Consider the following 19,451-nt stretch of genomic DNA (forward strand, 5'->3'; position numbering starts at 1 on the left):
TTAATAGTCTAGCTATTATTATTATATAAGCGTTAAATAACACCCAATATAACTCATAATAATAGCTCAAATAATTATTTTAAGGACCTAATAACATTACTATAATTATTTAAAAGTTATATTAAAAATTGCGTAGGCGTAGCTCACTTACAGCGGATTTTAAAGAAAACTGGGCTTTGCTCGGAGCAGTGTTTCCGAACCGAAAGACCCTTTTTCTCGGGACTCCGGGAGCCTCGGGGCTTCCTTTGGGTGCTAGGGATTTTTCCTAGGGTTTAGGGGGTTAAAATGGGTAGTGAGAGAAAGTAGAGAGAGAAAGGAATGAAGAAATGAGTGATTTCCTCGGCAACCCTCGCAGGGTATTTATAGGGGCCGAAGTTTGGATCTACGTGGGGCGTTCAGCAAGTTACGCGGGGCGTAACTTCGGATAAGGGTGCCAGCTCGCACCAGCTGGCTCGCACTCGCAAGAGGATCAGGTCCGAAGGTACGCTGGGCGTACCATCCTTGGACGCGGGGCGTAGGGCGAAGTGAGGCTACGTGGCGTTCATCGGATGCGAGACCGTGCTCAGCAAGCGACGGCTGAGATTTCGCCACGTCACCACCCCCTTGCAAATTTCGTAAATTTCCTTCCCGACTTCTAAAAATCATAACTTTCGCATACGAGCTCCGTTTTTGACGTTCTTTATATTCACGCGTAGGCGGGAACGTACTCTACAACTTTCGTTTAGACTCCGTCGGCTAATTTTGACTTTATTTTAAAAGTTATATTTTTAACAGGCCGGGACAGGATTGGTCCGTTAAAAATTCATAACTTCTTCATCCGACATCCGTTTTCATCTGTCTTTTTATCGTTATGCTACTATTAACGAGATCTTCGATTCTCGTTTAGGTTGTGTTGGCTAAAAACTGCTCGATCTAATATTCGAACTTCGGGCTGTACACTGCTAAGCCGAAACTTCGAAAAATCATAACTTCCTCATACGAAGTCAGATTTGGGCGTTCTTTTTATGGACGCTCCCGGTTTAACGTTTTCTACGACTTTTGTTTAGACCGCTAAGGCTAAAACTCGCTCCATCGTAAATTCACTATTTATGTTTCCCGGTGTCGTGCCGGTTCCGTCGTGAAACTTTGACGGGTCATAACTTCTTCGTTATAACTCAGATTTCGGCGTTCTTTATATCTTCGGAATCCTTGTTTCTACCACTAAAACTTTACTTAAAGATATCGGGCTTATCTCATACTTTAATTTTGACGCTTAGTTTTATTCTTTATTAATTATACATTTATAATTAAATAATAAGCACATAAATTCACATAATTCACAAAATACTCAAATATTTCATCTTTATTACATCAAAAGAGTTACAATAGTTGACCTAGAATATTACATCGTCTAAAATGCTTAGCCCCGAAACCCGGGCGTTACAAAAATGTACCGTTTCTTGTTGAGAGTTGCAACAATCGATGGTCCACAAAGGTCAATGTGTAGAAGTTCCAACGGTTCCACAATTTTCGAATTTATCACAATTGGATGTCCTTTCCTGTGCTATTTCCCTTGTTCACAAGCTGCACACAATGTATCATTGTCAAATTTTAGTACAGGTAAACCACGAACAAGATCATCAACAACCAATTTATTCAAAATTTCGAAAGTTTAAATGCGATAAACATCGATTCCATAACCAGCTGATGTCAGAGGAAGCTTTCGAAAGTAAGCACACTGAGGGTTTGCCGATGATTGGTTTGATATCAAGAGTAAACATGTCACCATGTCGTTTGGATTTGAGCAAAACTTCGTTAGTTTCAACATTTGAAATGATGCTGCCTTCTTCGTTAAACACCACTTGATTGCCGGTGCCCACAACAAGTTGGGAAACACTTATCAAATTATGTTGAAGACCTTCGACATAAGCAACGCGATTAACAGTGAACTTTCCATTCGTGACTTTGCCATAACCTTTCACTTGGCACTTGTGATTATTTCCAAACTTCACAACTCCTGCATTTTCCAAGCTTCGAAAATCTCTCAGATTTTCCTTTCGTCCGGTCATGTGACGTGAGCAACCACTATCAATATACCATTTCTCATCATATTGCTCGTCACATAGTACCTGCGATCAATGAAAGAATTTAGGTACCCAAGGCTGTTTGGGTCCTTGGAAATTAGTTTTGAAAACAGAATGGAATGAAGAACTTTTAACCCAATCACAAACTTTAGTTTTGAGACTATCAATTAATTCCACATCATTATTTAATGGAACAGAAACATAAGTCTTTGTTAGTTTGGGATTGTCACTAACACATGCCTTCGTCTTTTTAGATTGTGAATGATCATGCTTTTCTTGCGAAACCGGTTGCCAAGTTTTTACCGAAACATTCGAATCTTTTGAAGATGAGCTTTCAGTTTACGAAGAATTCACATAATTCTCATAGGCTTCGTGAATTTGTTGTTGAGAATATTTCCTGGATTGATATTATCGTCCTTTTCCTTCAAGCCAATGATCGATGTTTTTGTCACGAGACAACCCTTTTGTGTACGAAACTTTTAAGGTTTGTTTTCCTGTTGGATTTGGAAAATTCGGTTTTTGTGGGAAGAAATCAACATTTGATTTAGGTCGAAATGTCATGGCGTATCGACTTCCATCATTGTTTCCAACACTTCGATTTGGAGAAAATCGATTTGAAGATTTTTGTTTTTGAGAAAATCTTGTTTGTTGATTAGAAGAAAATTGTTGTTGTGATGGTTGATTTTGAACATTCTTTGATGTATTTTTGTTATCTTTTGAAAATGATGAGTTTGAAACTTTCGAAGAATTTTTTTTTTGTAAAGGATGAGTTTGAAACCTTCGAAGAGTTTGTTTTTGGATGAATTTCAGATTTAGCTTTATTTGTTTGAGCGGGATTTAGCTTTTGAGCTGAATGAACTACTGAATGAGAAGACTTGTTCTCAACAGATTTAGTCTTTGTATTTTCAGTTGTTTTCAAATTCAAACCATTTTGTTGTTTTCGAATCTCCATGGTTTGCCAAAAAATCTTCTTTCGAGCTTGTCTTTTTGAAATTTCATTTTCTTTTGAAAACTTGTCAATTTGTTCTTTAAATTCTTTGGAATTTAATTTGACAACAGTTTTATTTTCCACAACAACTTCTTTTGTAACTTCTTTCACAATTTTCGATTTTTCAACCCATTTGCGTTGTGGTTTTTGTCTTTTAAAAACATACGAATTCTTTGTTAAGGTATTTTCGACTGTGCTTTGATTTGAAAAGAATCCTTCATCTGTTGTCTTCTTGTTGTCATCTTCGACCATTTTGGTGAATTCTGGTTTAATGTTCTCAACATTTCCAGTAGTAACAAACACTTGATTTGGAAAGACAACATCATCAGTACACTTGAAATTAGGATACACCACTTGATTTGTTTCCAAATAATGGGCTCCTTTTTCAAACAACACTTTGTCGAAATTTTCAGTGTCCCCGAATACTTGATCAACAACAACATGAAGATTTTCTTTTTCTATCGAATCTTTGTTTGATGAGACCTTTTTGCCCGATTCGTCATCATCATTTTCATCATCACTGCTATCCGTTTGACTATCTCGGATATCCACAAACTCAGAATCACAAACTTTTGAAGTTGAAGGTTTGTCAGTGTCAATCTTAACTTCCAAATCCTTAAGTTTTTCGTTTCCTTTAGATTTTGATGCGACATTAATGACAGACAACTGAGAACAATCAACATCCTCAATATCACTAATTTCACTAATATTGTCAGAGTTATCTTCAATATCGGCACAATTAGATTGAGAATCAGATGTCGAATTCTCAGTCTTTTTCAAAATTTTGATTTGTTCTGATTTTGTCAAAGTATCATTCACAATGTTAACTAATTCATTTGTATCAAGACATTCATCAATTTTGACAATTCCATAAGCATATCTATCATCAGGAATTTTGTCAAACTCAACAATATTTTTCTCACAATCATACGAAATATTATCTACCTTCGCTCTTTCATATGCTAGAAAAGATAATAATTTCCTATGTTGTTCCTTGCTAATATCACACGAATGATGCAATGCAGTTAATTTGCCATATAGACGATTAGCAGAATTGCAGTAGATATTTCGTTGAGCTAATAAAAGTTTTACATCACTAGATAACGAATCTCGATCACACATTATGTTTGTTATTTGCCATTCTAAACATTCTATCTTGACAACTTTCGAATCTAACTTCTTCTGTGTCTCTAACAACTGATTGCTTAATTTCTTAGCTTCATTGCTAGCAGAAACAACCAAATTATCGAAATAAGCAACAGTATCATCAAAAGCAACAATTTCAGAATCATATGCACTTAAAGGAATATTGAAAGATTGAAGAATAGTATGTACCTTTGTTGTCATTGGAGACTTATCAGCAGATTTTGACACAAAACAACGTCCCTTGACCTCTTCGTCTGAATCTTCCTCCAGCTTCGCATACATAGCCCCATGTGTAGGATTACGCATTTCCTCATCATCGGAGCCCGAAGACCAGATTTGATATGTGCCATCATTCTCCTGTTCACCTTGAGCCACCAAAGACAAATTTTTCGCCTTCGTACGTACCTCTTCCAACCTCTCCACATAATACACCTCATCCTTCACTCTATTCTTCTTCTCATCTTTCTTTCGAAGCATGCAATCATTTGCTAGATGATTGGCTTCATTGCAATAATGACAATCCATACCAGAATCTCCTTTCAATTTCTTCTCTTTCTTCTCATCAGCACCTTTCACATCATTCTTCTCATACTTCTTCTTCTCTTCTCCTGCAGACTTGTTCACGAAACTTCCTTTTTCCCTCACTTTGCTTCGTCTTTGAATTAAACGGCTTCTTGAAAAACTTTTTGACTCGATTGTTTGAGTAAAAAGCAATTGCCTCATCATCCGAATTCATGAGAAATCCCTCTTCTTCATCATAATCACCTTTTTCGACTATTTCCTTTTCAGATACTTTAGAGACAAGTGCCAGTGGACCTCCCAGACTAAGCTTCGACTCTTCTACCATTTTGTTCACTTCACTTTCGTGAGTTTTCAATTGATTGTACAAATCATTCAAAGAAGATGTGTCGAAACTCTGTTGATTTTTCACCATCATGCTAACACTTCTCCATTCTTTACGGAGTCCCATAACAAAGGTGAGATTGAATTCCATGGCAGACCTTGAGATTCCATAACGATTGCATTTGTAAATCAGCTCGTTCAGCCTATCATAGTAACTTTCAATCGTTTCACCATCTTTTTGCTTGAAATCCTTCAATTCAATCAAACATTGTTTAATTGAATTGATTTTCGTCTTCTCGCTGCCTTGAAACTTTTCTTTGAGATTATTCCAGATTTCCTTTGCAGTTGTACAACTTCTGACATAGTTATACACCACTGGAGGCAATGCACCACGCAACTCCCTTATGCATCGTTTTTCAAGTTTCTTCATTCGATCAGTTTGATTTTCCACAATCGTAGTACTAGATGACGATCCAACTGGTTGAAGGTTCGTTGGAAGAGTAACATTCCCTGAGATGCAAGACCAAAGCTCTTCATCGATTCCATTCAAGTAATCCTGCATACGGTCAGACCACTGATCATAGTATTCAGGAATGAGCATAGGAATCTTAGTTGAAGATCCTAGCAGATGAGAGTATGAAGTCATCGAGTTGAGATTGAAGTTCGCCATTGATGTACGGAAGAAAATTTTTGAGAATTTTTTGAGAAATCAAAGAGAATTTGAAAGCAAATTGCTGAATTGATCAGAAAAACAAAGTAGAATACTCGATTCAAAAAATCTGTTGCAGAATCAAATCACAACTTAAGATCTAAAAAGCTTTTTCACGTCAAAAGATGCGGAACTTTTTGAACCAGAATTTTGATTCAAAAACCTTTTGAAACAGAGTGAAAATTAGATCTCAGATCATGATTCCTGCTCTGATACCAATTGATGAATCGTGGAATCAAGTATTAATCAATATCAAAGTAAAACAAATGCAGATTGAACAAAAGATGTAAATAAGATCTGGTTTCTGCTCATTTATGCTTTCAACGTTTACAGAGAAAAATAGATAGGTTCTGTAAAGGACTCTTATCTAACTCTAGTAAAGTTCCATATTTATAGGAACAGTGAAAGCATACAAAAAATACTAAGGCATTGACACTTAAGCTTCGTACGAAATACACCTTAGTAAATAAACTTAACAAACATACGAAGGGTACAAAAGACTTCGACATATTACAACTAAATTCGACCCTTACAATAAAATATGAGTATTACTAGTTTTTAAAACATTTATTTGTGGTATGATAGTTTTAATGATATAAAACTAAGAAAAACAAACATAAACTATGTTATATGTTCTTTAGTAAAAGGTGAAAACCACAAAGCTACAAGGAATTTTGAGACTTTTTACCAAGATATGGTTTTTCTAACAAAAATAGTTACATTCTAGTTGTTTCACCATTTTTGGGGGATACAACCCAAAATATGTAGTTTTGACCATACATTTTGAAGCTAGACAAAAACACCGTTAAAAAAAACGAGGCAAAAGCTCGAAATGGACTTTTTCATACAAATTTCTCATATTTGTGTTAGATGTAAGTTTTTATGACATAATCTTTTAAAAGCATCTAGACAAGATAATTACTATGTATTTATATAAATGATTATATAAATAGTCTTGACAAACAATCATAATAAACTATAATTAGTATAGTTTGGGAGTCACAAACACTACATTATCATTTCGGAAGAAACAAATAATTATTTAAAGGTATAATTATTTTTACACTATGTAACCACTATGGAAAAGTAATGCATTCATTTACAAGAAAAAGGGTTTTCAGTACACTATACGTAAACCGGTTAATACAATTTTGTGAGACATTTGGCTTCATCGTACCTACAAGAGTACACACTAAGTCCTGAATTATAACCAGGGTCTCTTGTAGGGAGAGCGTGACACTTTTATACGGGATTGAAAACCCCACACCTAAGTTGTTAGCTACAGTTAGACCAGCCAGTCTAGGGTGACAAATGTCTAACAGTTCCGACGCCTGAAGAACGTCGTAGCAGGCCAACTAGTCGCTAACATGGTTATGATAACTCACATGGGGTATTAACAAAACATTTGGTTTACGGGGTTAACATACATTCAAGTAGTTTTATATAAAGATAAAACTTCATAATATTATTTCCCAGTATAGCATTACTTACATTTTTAGTCTTTGGATTTAAGACTTACAACTCATTTTTAAAGAACATATTGGATTTTCTGAAAGTACTTACTATCATTTTTACACAGAAAAGTTACCAATCCATCTCATACAAAACGCTTATGAACTCACCAACTTAATTGTTGACACTTTTCAAAATCACTTGTATTCTTAGGAAATCCGTAGACAGGTAACCGAAACGGGTTTGAGGATGGGACGTCGCAGCGTCACGTCATTTATTTTTGTCATATGTATATGGTATCAAGTAAACAATGTTTTGGATACAATGTAAACTTATTATTTATCAATATGATGGTTGTAATGCTTTGATAACTATTATTCACTTGTTATGATACTATACATGAAGGTCATCCACCCCCAGACGTTTTCGTCGTTCTGGTTTGGGGGTGTAACATTAATAGAGCCCAAAACCAAACCCTAAGTCCATAATACTCTTTAATAACCTCAAACTCTTGCATGAGTGAGAAATAGCAACAAAGACTACATCTTTATGACACACGATCCTAAAAAACAACATAAAGTGACAAACTTGAGCTCTGGAGTAGCTTTTACTCACAAGAACCAAACCATGTGACCAAAAGCATGCAAATCTCAAAGCTAGTCTAAATAAGCCATATAGCCATAAAGGTAAGAGCTTTATACCTCCAAAAGCTTGCAAAGGTGATGAAGGCCCTGGATCTTCAAGCTCTAGCCAGAACAATCCTCAAGGAAAAACGTCTACTCATTCACTATGCACCAAGAACACACAAAAGAGGCCTACACAAGCTAATCAAGGATTAGGGTTTCGAAACACTGTTAGGGAGGATGGAGGCTGAATATGGAGAGGCCTCAGGGGACTTAAGGTCCTTAAATAGGGGCTCAACCCTAAAATTTAGGGTTTGGGTTCTGCATGAGTACACCGTGCACACTCCTCACGTACGACCAGCGTACTCGACAAGTCCACATCCAAAATTAGTGACTTAGGCGTACACTCCATGTACGCCCAACGTAAGGACCATATTTGCAAAGATTATTTATTTTGAGCCAAGAATGGAAAATACCTAGAAAAACGAATGTTATAGATTTTTATTGAGTGATAGAATATGATTGATGAGATGGATCATTAATGGGATAGATCTGTGATAAGATAGATTCTTGATGAGATAAATCATTGATTGAGAGAGAGAGAGAGAGAGAGAGAGAGATAGAGATAGATCATCACCGAGAGGTAGATCATACTGAGAGATAGATCATTTCTAAGAAACTGATTATATTAAATTTGCGATATGTATGTGATATACATGATTTATATGATTGATGTGATCTATGTGATTTATGTTATTGTAACTGTTATTCACCAAGTCGCGAGTCTTACGTTTTTATGATGATCTGTTTTGCAGGTAGATTATTGTGACGTCTGGCTCGATCCTGAGGTCAGTACGATCCTTATGATAACTTCTTGTATGCTAGTGTGCCAGTGTACACCAAGATTGTTTTTTATATATAAATTTAAATGATTAAAGAGAAATTTTTGAGTGTATCTGATATGAAAACATGAACGTTACATAATGAATATAAATATATCTTCCCACCTCCATATTATTTCGCTTAATTTTTACATCTAATCAACATACATTGTTCATGAAGAATTCAACCCAACCTACACCACACCATGACATTGTTCAACAGATTGTTGTAGATATGAACTAAAAGAAAGTTGATTCACAAATCAGTGTTGGTATTCCACGACTATAGAAAACGATTTTCTCTGGTACTCTCGTACCAACCGAGCTTCATCTATGATAACAAACTATACGTCTAAGGTTTTTAGCATTGTTAGATTGATTCGAAGACCAACCGATCACAGGTTTTATGAGTGTAATGTTCGCGGCCAATGGTGGATTTTCATTTTTGAGAGAGAAATGGATTCCCCTAATATTAACTTCTTCCCTATGGAGAGAGAAACCATTTAGGACAATATTACCCTCATGAGCATCTCACATGTGATAAGTTAACGGCTCAAGTTAGACGTCGTGTATGCTCAGGACCAATATTGAAAAAATAGAAACCATAGGTACCAGATCGTACAAACAGAAAACTTGGGACTGAAATTGCGATATTCGCTAACCATAGGGACCATTCTGAAATTTAGTCTAAACAATAACATTTTTTTTAACAAGTTACGACCATTATTTTTTTAATTAGTTACAATCATTATGACTGTCTTTTAAATGGTCCATCAATAAAGAGAAATAAGACTATTAACCAAAATCACATTCAGAACAAATAGAAAGAACTCGATAATTGCACAATGAAAGAAAAACATAAGTTAGATACAAGCAGGTTTCAAATCAGTACATGCAATATGCATGCTCGTCTCTAAAGGTGATGATGGTGTGGACCAAAAACCTCATTAATGGTGGTAGATTCTTTACACGTTTCCTGATTTAATCATATGAGTCATTCATATTTCGTATGTACGTACTTGATCATAATTTATTATCTCTTCTTCCCCGGTTGATTTGCACTCCCATCAAACAGCTCTTCAATGCATGTTTCTATGTCTTCTGGTTGATACTTTATATATTTCTCCGTTTGCCTTCCCGGAGTAAACACCTGACTGAACCTCCCCATGAACGACCTATACGCCGGAATTACTATCGCCGATATCGACACCCTTAATTCCGACTGAAGTTGATCGTCACTCACCACCCATGTCGTTTGCGTTCTGTGTATCTCATCGAACATGGCGTTGAAACTCTTGAATCTTTCTTTCAATACAGGCTTCATCACCTTCCCATTAACGCTCAATCCTTCATGACTCAAACACTGTAAAAGCTTCGTCCATGTTTCTCTCTTGTAGTTCGTGTGGTAGCTTCTTAAATCCGACGACCGTTTCCTCACCCATGGATCCCCCATCAAGCTCCTCATTTCTCCGGTTCCCTTTGTCTGCTGCAATATAAACCGGCCGTTGTTCATCAAGAAAATCAAGCTCAACGATGGATCTTTATACAGTCTTGATTTCACTTCCAGGTTCGCATCCAATAGATCCATCACTTTCGCTAACTGCAACTGAAACGCCGATCCGGGACCCGCTTGAAAGCAAAAGTTCTGATCTTGAGAACCGGGATCGTGATCGGAATCTGGATCGTGATCGGAGCCGGTGGCTGAGTCCGGTCGATCTATCTTTTTATGCTCTCTAAATACTTGCTCCAATGTGTCCCTATACTCGCATGCGTGTTTTAGATATGTCATGGTGTAGCAAGTTAACGGGTGCACTCCTCCACCGGGAACCTGTGTTTTCCCTGTATCTGCTTGGATCGAATTCTCAAGATCTCCTAAAATGTTGAAAATGGCTTCTCCTAACATGTTACTGATCAATGATGCTGCGGTTTTGAGCTGGAATAACCAGTCGCCGGAAAGTAGTTTCTCCAACTCCGGGATGCTTTCTCGTAATGTCTCGTAAATATCAAGAAACTTGAACAGTTTCTCAGCGGATCTCTTCGTCATCATCACCGCTTCCGCGAAAGTGAGCAAGTAAAAGAGGACAATTCGTGCTAGGTTTCCAAATAAGTTATCGGAGATTTCTGTGTTGTTTTCCGAGAACACGGCGTCCACTAACCTCCGCTCGCTAGGGAGGAGCGAGGTGGCGAAGTTTTTGAACATCTTCAACCATTCTGAAATCTCTTTCTCTACCGGATCCCACTGCATCTTCTGCATTTCGTCGATGGAGAATTTTTCAAACTGTAAAAGCTTCAAGTTTTGTTCCATGGCGTTTCTTCGAACAAAGAAATACAATTCGGTACACTCTGTTTCGTGACCTCCTGCTATTAACCCCTTGGATAATTTATTCAGCTTTGATATCATCTCGTCGGAATATCCTAAAAACTCATCTTTCTCCGGGGGAGATTCGGATTGATCCGGCGAATCCGTTTCTGATGCGTCTTGAACATTGCTAGGAGAAGACGATAGCTGTTTGGTTTTGGCTTCTTCGATTTCATTCGTATGATCTCGATCGTATGAAGTTTGATAATCATCGAGAATCGACTTGAATTCAACCTCCATGAACGACATTGCACGTTGCTGAATTCCGCTAACCCTGTTGATTAAAGCGGCGTAATATTCTACGGAATGAAATCTAGAGAGAGACTTGAGAAGCTTGGCTGTTCGATTAACCGTATCTACAAAAGAAGAACATTCATCCTCCTCTAATTGGGTCCATTGTTTGGAACCAGATTCGTATTCAACCACCCTAAAATCCAAAAGATCAGAAAAAATTTGAACGGCACCCACGATTTCAGGTGGCGACGATGAGTCCGATTGATCATCGGCATCTAATACAGAAATGAATCGGTCAATCTCTTGGGAGAGTCTATCATCTCGGGAAGCGATCGATGTTGGTTCCTCGTCGACTTGTGTGGTTTCTTCGGCGGCGTCCGGCGGTGGTAGATCTTGATCTTCCATTGGAGGAAGAAGGATTGTTGATTGTGATTTGGAGAAATGGAATGAAAACAGGGGAGTGATTGTTGCAGATGGACGTATGATTTTGGAAGTGGAGAAGAAGAGCGCAAATGGTGGAGAATGGTTAGTATTTTCTTTTCATGTTTTCCGTTTTCGTTTCTTCTTCCCCGTAACACTTTTACTTTGTATTTAAGAAAACCATAAGCCCAATTCTAAAAGTCTTGGCTGTTACATTTTTCGAAACAAAAACTGTTGAATTATGCGTGACATATCTGCAACCTACAATATGTAATTGATTGTTTTTAAATCTTTACAAATCGCTTAATAAATTGAAATTAACTATACAATAGTTAAAATTAAATCCAAATAAAAAAAATATTTAGTGTAATTATATGCAAATAATATAAAATTGTTAAATAACAATAAATAAAAAATTAAATATAATATTTGCTAAATAACAATAAATAAAAAATTAAACATAATATTTTTTTAAAGAGGTTTATATAAAAAAATTAAACATAATATTTGCTAAATAACAATAAATAAAATTGTTAATTTAGCTAAAAACATGTTCATTTTTGTTAAAATTTTGAAGATGATGATTATTTTTCCAGTAAACTTCAATAAATTTGGTAATTTAATGATTAACTTTATAATCTATTAATATTTGGTTATAGACAATATAACACAAAAAATATTTATATGAAATTTACCAAGCGATTTTAAATTATTTGAATTTATGTAAAATATACTCCAAATGTTTGCATATTCTTCAAATATTATTAAAATAATAAACATGTGATAAGAATAAAATAAAATAAATATAAGTTGAATAATATAACTTAAAGTAAGTGAGGAGTGGTTTGAAAATGATGATCCATTATTGCGCTACGCAGCACATGCGCAACATTTTTTGAATTAAAAGTCTTCTAAAAAACAACCAGTTTCGAAAAGCCAAGTGTTGTGCGTGTGCTGCGCGGCACAGCAAAAAGTGGTCAGAAGTAGTTTTTCTAAAAAACAAACACCACCTTACTCTAAAAACAACTATAAAAAATGCTTCACCACTGATCCTTATGGTTATAAAATCTTACTTTGTTGGTCTCAAAGCCATGTAAAATATCATTTTTACCATTGTATAATATTCTTTATGTTTAACTTTTACTTTTTTATAATATATATTGATATTATATCATAGGGCCTCCCTCAACACCTACCTCACCCCTTCCTCTCCTTTTTACTTGTCGCCCTCCACCGCAACCATCATCAAAATTATAGACAAAAATCATAGCAAACATCATGTGGCAACAGACCAAAAACAATAGGTTACAAAGAATTACAAAACAAAAGTTGAAAAGAATGACATAATACAAATAAGGGAAAAAGAATTACAAAATAAGAATGAAGCTTGAAAAATTCTTTCCATGAGTTCTCTTATCATATTTGCAACTTGACTGGGAAAAAGATTACCGAAAAACTGAACAATAATGCACCCAAAAAATTTCTACTTACACCATATTCAAATTCTGAAAATAGTTGTAATACAAATAGTTTCAATTGGCAATCAGATTCACATTTGGTGCTCTAATTAACACCTAAGCCCCCAATCGCCTAAAAGGCTTCACATTAGGCTCTCTAAGATAAATATGTCTGCTTCTAGCACTGAAAAAAATGAAGATAAGCTTCAAGATGAATATCTTCTTCAACATGTGAGTTTTATTTCCATTTTCAACTTCTGTCATGTTCTTTGTACATGGCACAAAAAACCCACAAATTGTTTTCTACCTCTTTCTTACATAGATGAGTAAATGTCTATTTGTTTATCTGTGACATCCCCATTTTCACGGTCAGAAAAGACCGATTTCGTTTATACTTTTATAATAAAATCAGAGTAATCTTTCAAATAAAAGTGATGCGGAATTTGTTCCCAAAACAGAATATGATAAAATTTATCAAAGCATTTCTTAAAGAAATGTATTTTCATTTTATTACAAAACCTCGGGATGTCATGTTCCGATACAGACCAAAAGCATAAACTATACAATAGAGGTCTTACAACATTTATTTACATCTACTGGCCTATAATCCAAAATCCCTCGTCATCATCCAACTATGCTCTTGTTCCACTACCTGTAATACAGAAAGTTGAGTGGGTCAGGCTTGGGAGCCTGGTGAGCATATAGGGTTTTCAACCCACAACAAATAAATTATTATGTTTAAACATCAAACAATCAACCCAATTTCTCATCCCCATTATCCTCTTTATTTCCCCACCCTATCGATCCTCACAACGACACGATCTATACTCTCAGATCTAAAATAAACCTATTTACCTAATTCATACTCCCGGATCGAAAATTTACCTCTTTACCTAATCCATACTCCCGGATCGGGTATGTCTGATCCATACTCCCGGATCAATAATTGTGCCCATTCCATACTCTCGGACTAGGGACAATTAACCATGTCTTAATCTATACTCCCGGATTAATAACAAGTAACTTATATCTTAATCCATACTCCAGGATTAATAATAAATAACTATGTACTATCCATACTCTCGGACTGAAGACAATTGAATAAGTCTAATCCATACTCTCGAAAAACACCTACATGTTACGAGTCTGTTAACGTTCCACTGGACTGTCTAGAAAAGTCTGTGGTCGTCATCTATATTCCGCTAGATGACTGGAACATCGTCAACATCGAGACCTCTCATCATTTTGTTTCATCACATATCAACTATTTCATCTACCCATGTTATACGCAACATATTTGTAGATAAAAATACATATACAATTTAAAACCTGTTGATATTTGTATATTTAGCTATATTTTTATGTTGGATTTTTATCATTTATTGGCTAATTAATTGCATATTATGGACAAAAGATACTTAATATTGTTCAAATTATATTTTCAGTCCAAAAAAGAAGCTCGGAAGCAAAAGGAAGCAGGAGATATGAACGAAGGCTCGGGAACGAAAGAAAGAAGAAAAAGGCTTAATTCTGAAGCTACTCGGCGAGTAGGGTCGTCTACTCGACGAGTAGACACAAAGGTTCGCGAAGCAATACGTCGAGTCCTTGCCGTATACGGATTCCTCAAGGAGGACTCGACGAGTCAGTTATCTACTCGGCGAGTAGCTCCTGTTTTGAGAAAACTATAAATAGACTTCACAAACCCGAATTGAGGACTCTCTGGATTTTTGGTGGAAACACTTGGCGATCAAGGAAGCCCTTGGAGCTCTGGAAAACGTCGAAGAACCCTAATCCTTCATTCTTAAGAGATTAAGGCACTTTAGGTTTAATTTTCCACTTTACCCTTGAATAGAATTATGTTAGGTTTATTTGAATTCGTTTTTAAGCTTTCATACACTGAAATCATGAACTAATTTCGTTAGTTTCTGTTTGGGGAAGACAAGTTTGCTCCTATGGTTTAATTTACTCTTTTGATTAATTGTTAGTTGGTGATATTGTTAAGTTAAGCTTGTTAAAGACCCTTATGCATTAACCATAACTATTTTCTGTTAATTGCTAAGTGATTAAGCTGCATGAACATCTCTTAATTGCTTATCTCATATAATTTATGTGAACACAATACTATATGCCTAGGAATAATGAACATGAAACTAGGATTAATTAGAGAATGGGTAAATTAATGTGTGAGCTTGTGTGATACACCATCAACAAGAGGTTAATTGAATCACCAAATTTAATTAGCTAGCTACAAGTCTTATTTAACCCGAATAATTAACCTAGTAAATCTATTAGTTTAATCAACTGGCCATTGATTGAATTGGTATGTTTTCTAAGGATTAGTAATAGCGAATGCGAATCTAATCACCAGAGTCGGTAACCAATAACAATTAATCTATTATATTATCATAAAAATTAACCATAGGAGTAAATAAGTCGAACCAAAACAGAAACCCTTTTTGATCATTGAATTTAGTTTGTTTTTACGTGTTTTCAGGTTTTAGTTGAGTAGTTAAGTTTTAGTTAAGTTTCTAGTCTTGCAAAACTAGAGAAACCCCTATTTTCTATTACTTGTTTTAGTTAATTCTAGTTTTTAGTTTTAATTTTTCGTTCCCTGAGTTCGATACCCTACTTATTTAGCTACACCACAATTGATAGGTCCACTGCCTTTGTGTGTCAATTTTATAATTAAAAGTAGGATTAAAACTAGTTGAGTTTACACACACATCAAGTTTTTGGCGTCGTTGCCGGGGATCGGTTCAAAAATTAGCACTAATTTCTAGTTTTATCGATCTTTTGTGTGAGATTTATCTTGCACAAAGTTATTTTTAGGTAATTTAGTTATTAGGATTAGTTTTCATAGTTTTCTGTTTTAGAAATTTAATTAGAATTTTTTTCTGTTTCTGCCTTGAACTCGCCAAGTGCAGTCGACGCTACTCGGCGAGCCCATCGCTGTTTCACAGTTTTTATTTTTATTTTCTTTTTGTTCTTTTTACGCGTTTTTCTTACCTTGGTTTCAGTTGTTACATGACCCGAGGATCCAATACGTCTTTGGTTCCTCCACTTGAAAAGCCGGAGTCCACTCTAAAGAAGAACAAAGGAGAAGCCGTTGGAGAATCCGCTTCTTCAAAGAACTCACCTTTGAAGAATCTCAAATCCGTTTTTAGCAAGAAAAAGAGCAGCAAATCAGGAGCATCCAGCACCTCTTCCTTGGCAAACGAAGACCCAATCAAGGAAGACATCATGAACGAGTCCGAAAGGGAAGAAAGCGAATTTGAAGAAGGTAGAGATCTAGAAGGTGACTTTGACAACACCATGGCGAACATCGATGAAGTTCCCATGGGCGAATGGAAGAAGAGGATACGAGATGATACCGGCCCGGGACTTGTGCAACCCGCAATTCCTGCGACTGCCACTTTTGAGCTTAAAGGTCACATACTTGCTCAACTCAAGGAGATCCCCTTCTACGGAAACGACCACGAAGATGCCTATAAACACTTGGATGAAGTCAATGATGTAGCTGATTATTTTAATGTTCCAAATGTGCCTCGCGAAACCCAGCTGCTTCGTATGCTTCCAGTTACATTCAAAGGTGCTGCAAAGGATTGGCTCAAGTCACTCCCTCCCGGATCCATCACTACATGGGCTAAGATGAAAGAAGAATTTATTGACCAGTTTTGCCCACCTTCGAAAATAGCCAAGCTAAAAAAAGCTATTGCCAACTTTGAACAAAAAGCTGGAGAGTCCCTTTATGAGGCATGGGAGAGATACAAAAGTCTACTAAGGAATTGCCCACATCATGATCTTAATAGCCAACAAGAAGTCTCCATTTTCTACGATGGAGTCAATGTGACTACAAGGCAGCTTCTTGACTCGCAAGGACCGCTCACCAAGAAGCCACCCCCGGTGATCAAGGAATTAATTGAGGAATTCTCTAAACATTCTAGAGAATATCATAACCCACTTAATGAAGTAAGTAGGGGGTGGTGAACACTGTAAACGATAGCATGGCGGCAATGATGGCTAAACTAGATAGTTTAGATCGGAGGATGACTAAGATGGATCAAACAATCCATGCTATTCGGGTTGGATGTGAAAATTGTAACGGACCTCATCTTACTAAAGATTGTGATTTGGATGAGAATGGAAACAAGAAAGCTCAAGTATTCTATTCAAGTGGCGATAGATTTGATGATAATTGGCGGAAACCGAAGAAGGAATGGCTCCCTTATGACGAGTACAAAAAAGCAAAGGAGGAGAAATACAAGCAAAAAGAACGGGGTTTCTATCAAAAGGAGGAACCGGTTATGGAAAAGAGAACTGATTTGGAAGAGATGTTCACAAGGTTTGTAGCTGCATCCGAGAAGAGACACAATGATACCGACGTTGAATTGAAAGAGCAGCGAGTAATGCTTAAAGATCATCAAGTTATGATGAAAGATCAAAAAAATTTGCTTAGGAACTAGCAAGCCTCCATTCATAACATTGAAAAGTAGATAGGACAGCTTGCACAACAAATCAATCAAAGAACACTTGGTGAACTTCCGAGCAATACCGAACAAAATCCAAAAATGGCGCATAACCACTAATTCTGACAAAATTTTCACTCCTTTGACCTCTATTCCGAAGAAACCCAGTAAGGTGCAAACAGAAGAGGAGATTGAAAGGAATTCGAGCAAACCTGACTCGACTCGCCGAGTCGGTATAATGGACTCGACGAGTCCGAGAGCTGATGAGAAAAATTGTTCTCTTTTGAAAACTTACAGGCCCCCTTTGCCATTTCCAATCCGAGCCATACCAGATGAGCAGATTCAACAGTATAGAAGATTTATGGAGCAAGTGAGGACCCTTCAAGTGAACATTCCATTTGTTGAAACAATACTTCATACACCCAAGTATGCAACTTTGCTTAAGAACCTCTTCACCACTAGACAAAATATGGAAGAAGTGGCTGAAGTATTGCTAAATGAACTACCAGAAAAGAGGGGTGATCCGGGAAGCGTCTCCATACCCTGTCAATTTGGGAACATAATCTCTACTCATGCGTTGACCGATTCGGGTGCAAGCATTAATCTAATGCCATATTATTTCTTCAAGAAGCTAAATTTGCCGGAGCCAAAGCCGATGCGTATGAAGATCCATTTAGCCGATAAGACAATAATAAATCCAAGAGGAGTATGCGAATATCTTCTCATCAAAGTCGATAAATTTGTGTTTCCCATGGACTTTGTAGTGCTTGACATGGAAGAAGACCCTAGAGTTCCAATCATTCTTGGAAGACCATTTTTGAATACCGCTTGTGAAATAGTCGATGTGCGCGAATCTACACTAACACTAAGGGTAGGGAATGATTCAGTGGTGTTTAAAGCGGAACAAGAGAAAAAGAATGAAGGGATGAAAAACGGGGAAATTTCCTTAGTGGATTTGGATGATGAAGTGTTAGAAAGAGAGCTTGCACTTTTACAAGAAGAAAATCCAAACAAATTTCTATTACCTTCTGAAGGGAATTTCGATGCCGGAGAAGATTTAAAGGAAATAGAAAAGTTGTTAGAGGAAGCTGAGTCAGAAGAAACAACAAAAATTATGGAAACCTCACAGACTCGCCGAGTCGCATCGACTGACTCAACGAGTCCAATCGAGAACCTCAAGAATCATGAAGATCTTAACTTGCTTCTTACAAGTTCCTTTTCTGATATTGACATATACACTTCTCCTGATCCTTTGGGAAGTCCAATAGAAGAGGCTGAAATTGTGGAAGTCTTTCACTTCCAACACGCACAATTGGCTTACCTTGACACAATGATAAAGGTAGAAGTGATTCAACTTGACGAGAGGGTAAGTGTGGGAGAAAAGGAGAATGCAAGGGGTTGGAATAATGATGTCAATAACTCATCCATTAAGTCACTCATGGCTAATCGAGAGATCGAGTCAATTATAATCAAGAGAACCAAACCTCGAGCCCGAGTGTCTACTAATTATGAAGTATGTGCATTTGAACCACCGGATTATTTACAAGATAAGGAGGAATCCTTAATATCAAGTAAGGATAAGGTGGCGACTATACGGGAAATCAAGATTGACAAAGAAGGAGTACAAAAGATGGGTCCAAGGAACGGGGTGAAGAAGAAAAAGGTTGGGAAACGGATCAGTTATGCTATACAAGAGGATGCTGCGAGGAAAAGGAGAGACGAATTGAGACGGGCGTATAAAAGAAAGATACATGCTTACAAGACAAAGTTTAAACAACAAAAGATTAAGTGTGAATTCCTGATGGAGGAA

The 19,451-nt window shown here is 36.6% G+C and overlaps 1 protein-coding gene and 1 non-coding gene across 2 annotated transcripts; both read right to left on the reverse strand.

Moving 5' to 3' along the window:
- Positions 1 to 9,492: 9,492 nt before the first annotated feature.
- LOC145167257 (exocyst complex component EXO70C2-like) lies at positions 9,493 to 11,941 on the reverse strand. Its single transcript, XM_079086392.1, has one exon. It carries the CDS (start codon positions 11,701 to 11,703, stop codon positions 9,739 to 9,741), a length of 1,965 nt encoding a protein of 654 aa, XP_078942518.1. The 5' UTR covers positions 11,704 to 11,941; the 3' UTR covers positions 9,493 to 9,738.
- A 4,930-nt stretch (positions 11,942 to 16,871) lies between these two features.
- Positions 16,872 to 16,978, reverse strand: LOC145168219 (small nucleolar RNA R71). Its single transcript, XR_013741790.1, has one exon. It is a non-coding gene; the product is annotated as a small nucleolar RNA R71 (small nucleolar RNA).
- Positions 16,979 to 19,451: the final 2,473 nt, after the last annotated feature.

This window comes from Lactuca virosa, chromosome 3 (genome assembly GCF_052849685.1).
Source record: "Lactuca virosa cultivar CGN04683 chromosome 3, Lactuca_virosa_CGN04683_v6, whole genome shotgun sequence".
Lineage (NCBI taxonomy): Eukaryota > Viridiplantae > Streptophyta > Magnoliopsida > Asterales > Asteraceae > Lactuca > Lactuca virosa.

Excerpts from the sequence above, each read along its gene's own strand:
- LOC145167257 (XM_079086392.1), bottom strand. The coding sequence starts at position 11,703 with ATGGAAGATCAAGATCTACCACCGCCGGACGCCGCCGAAGAAACCACA.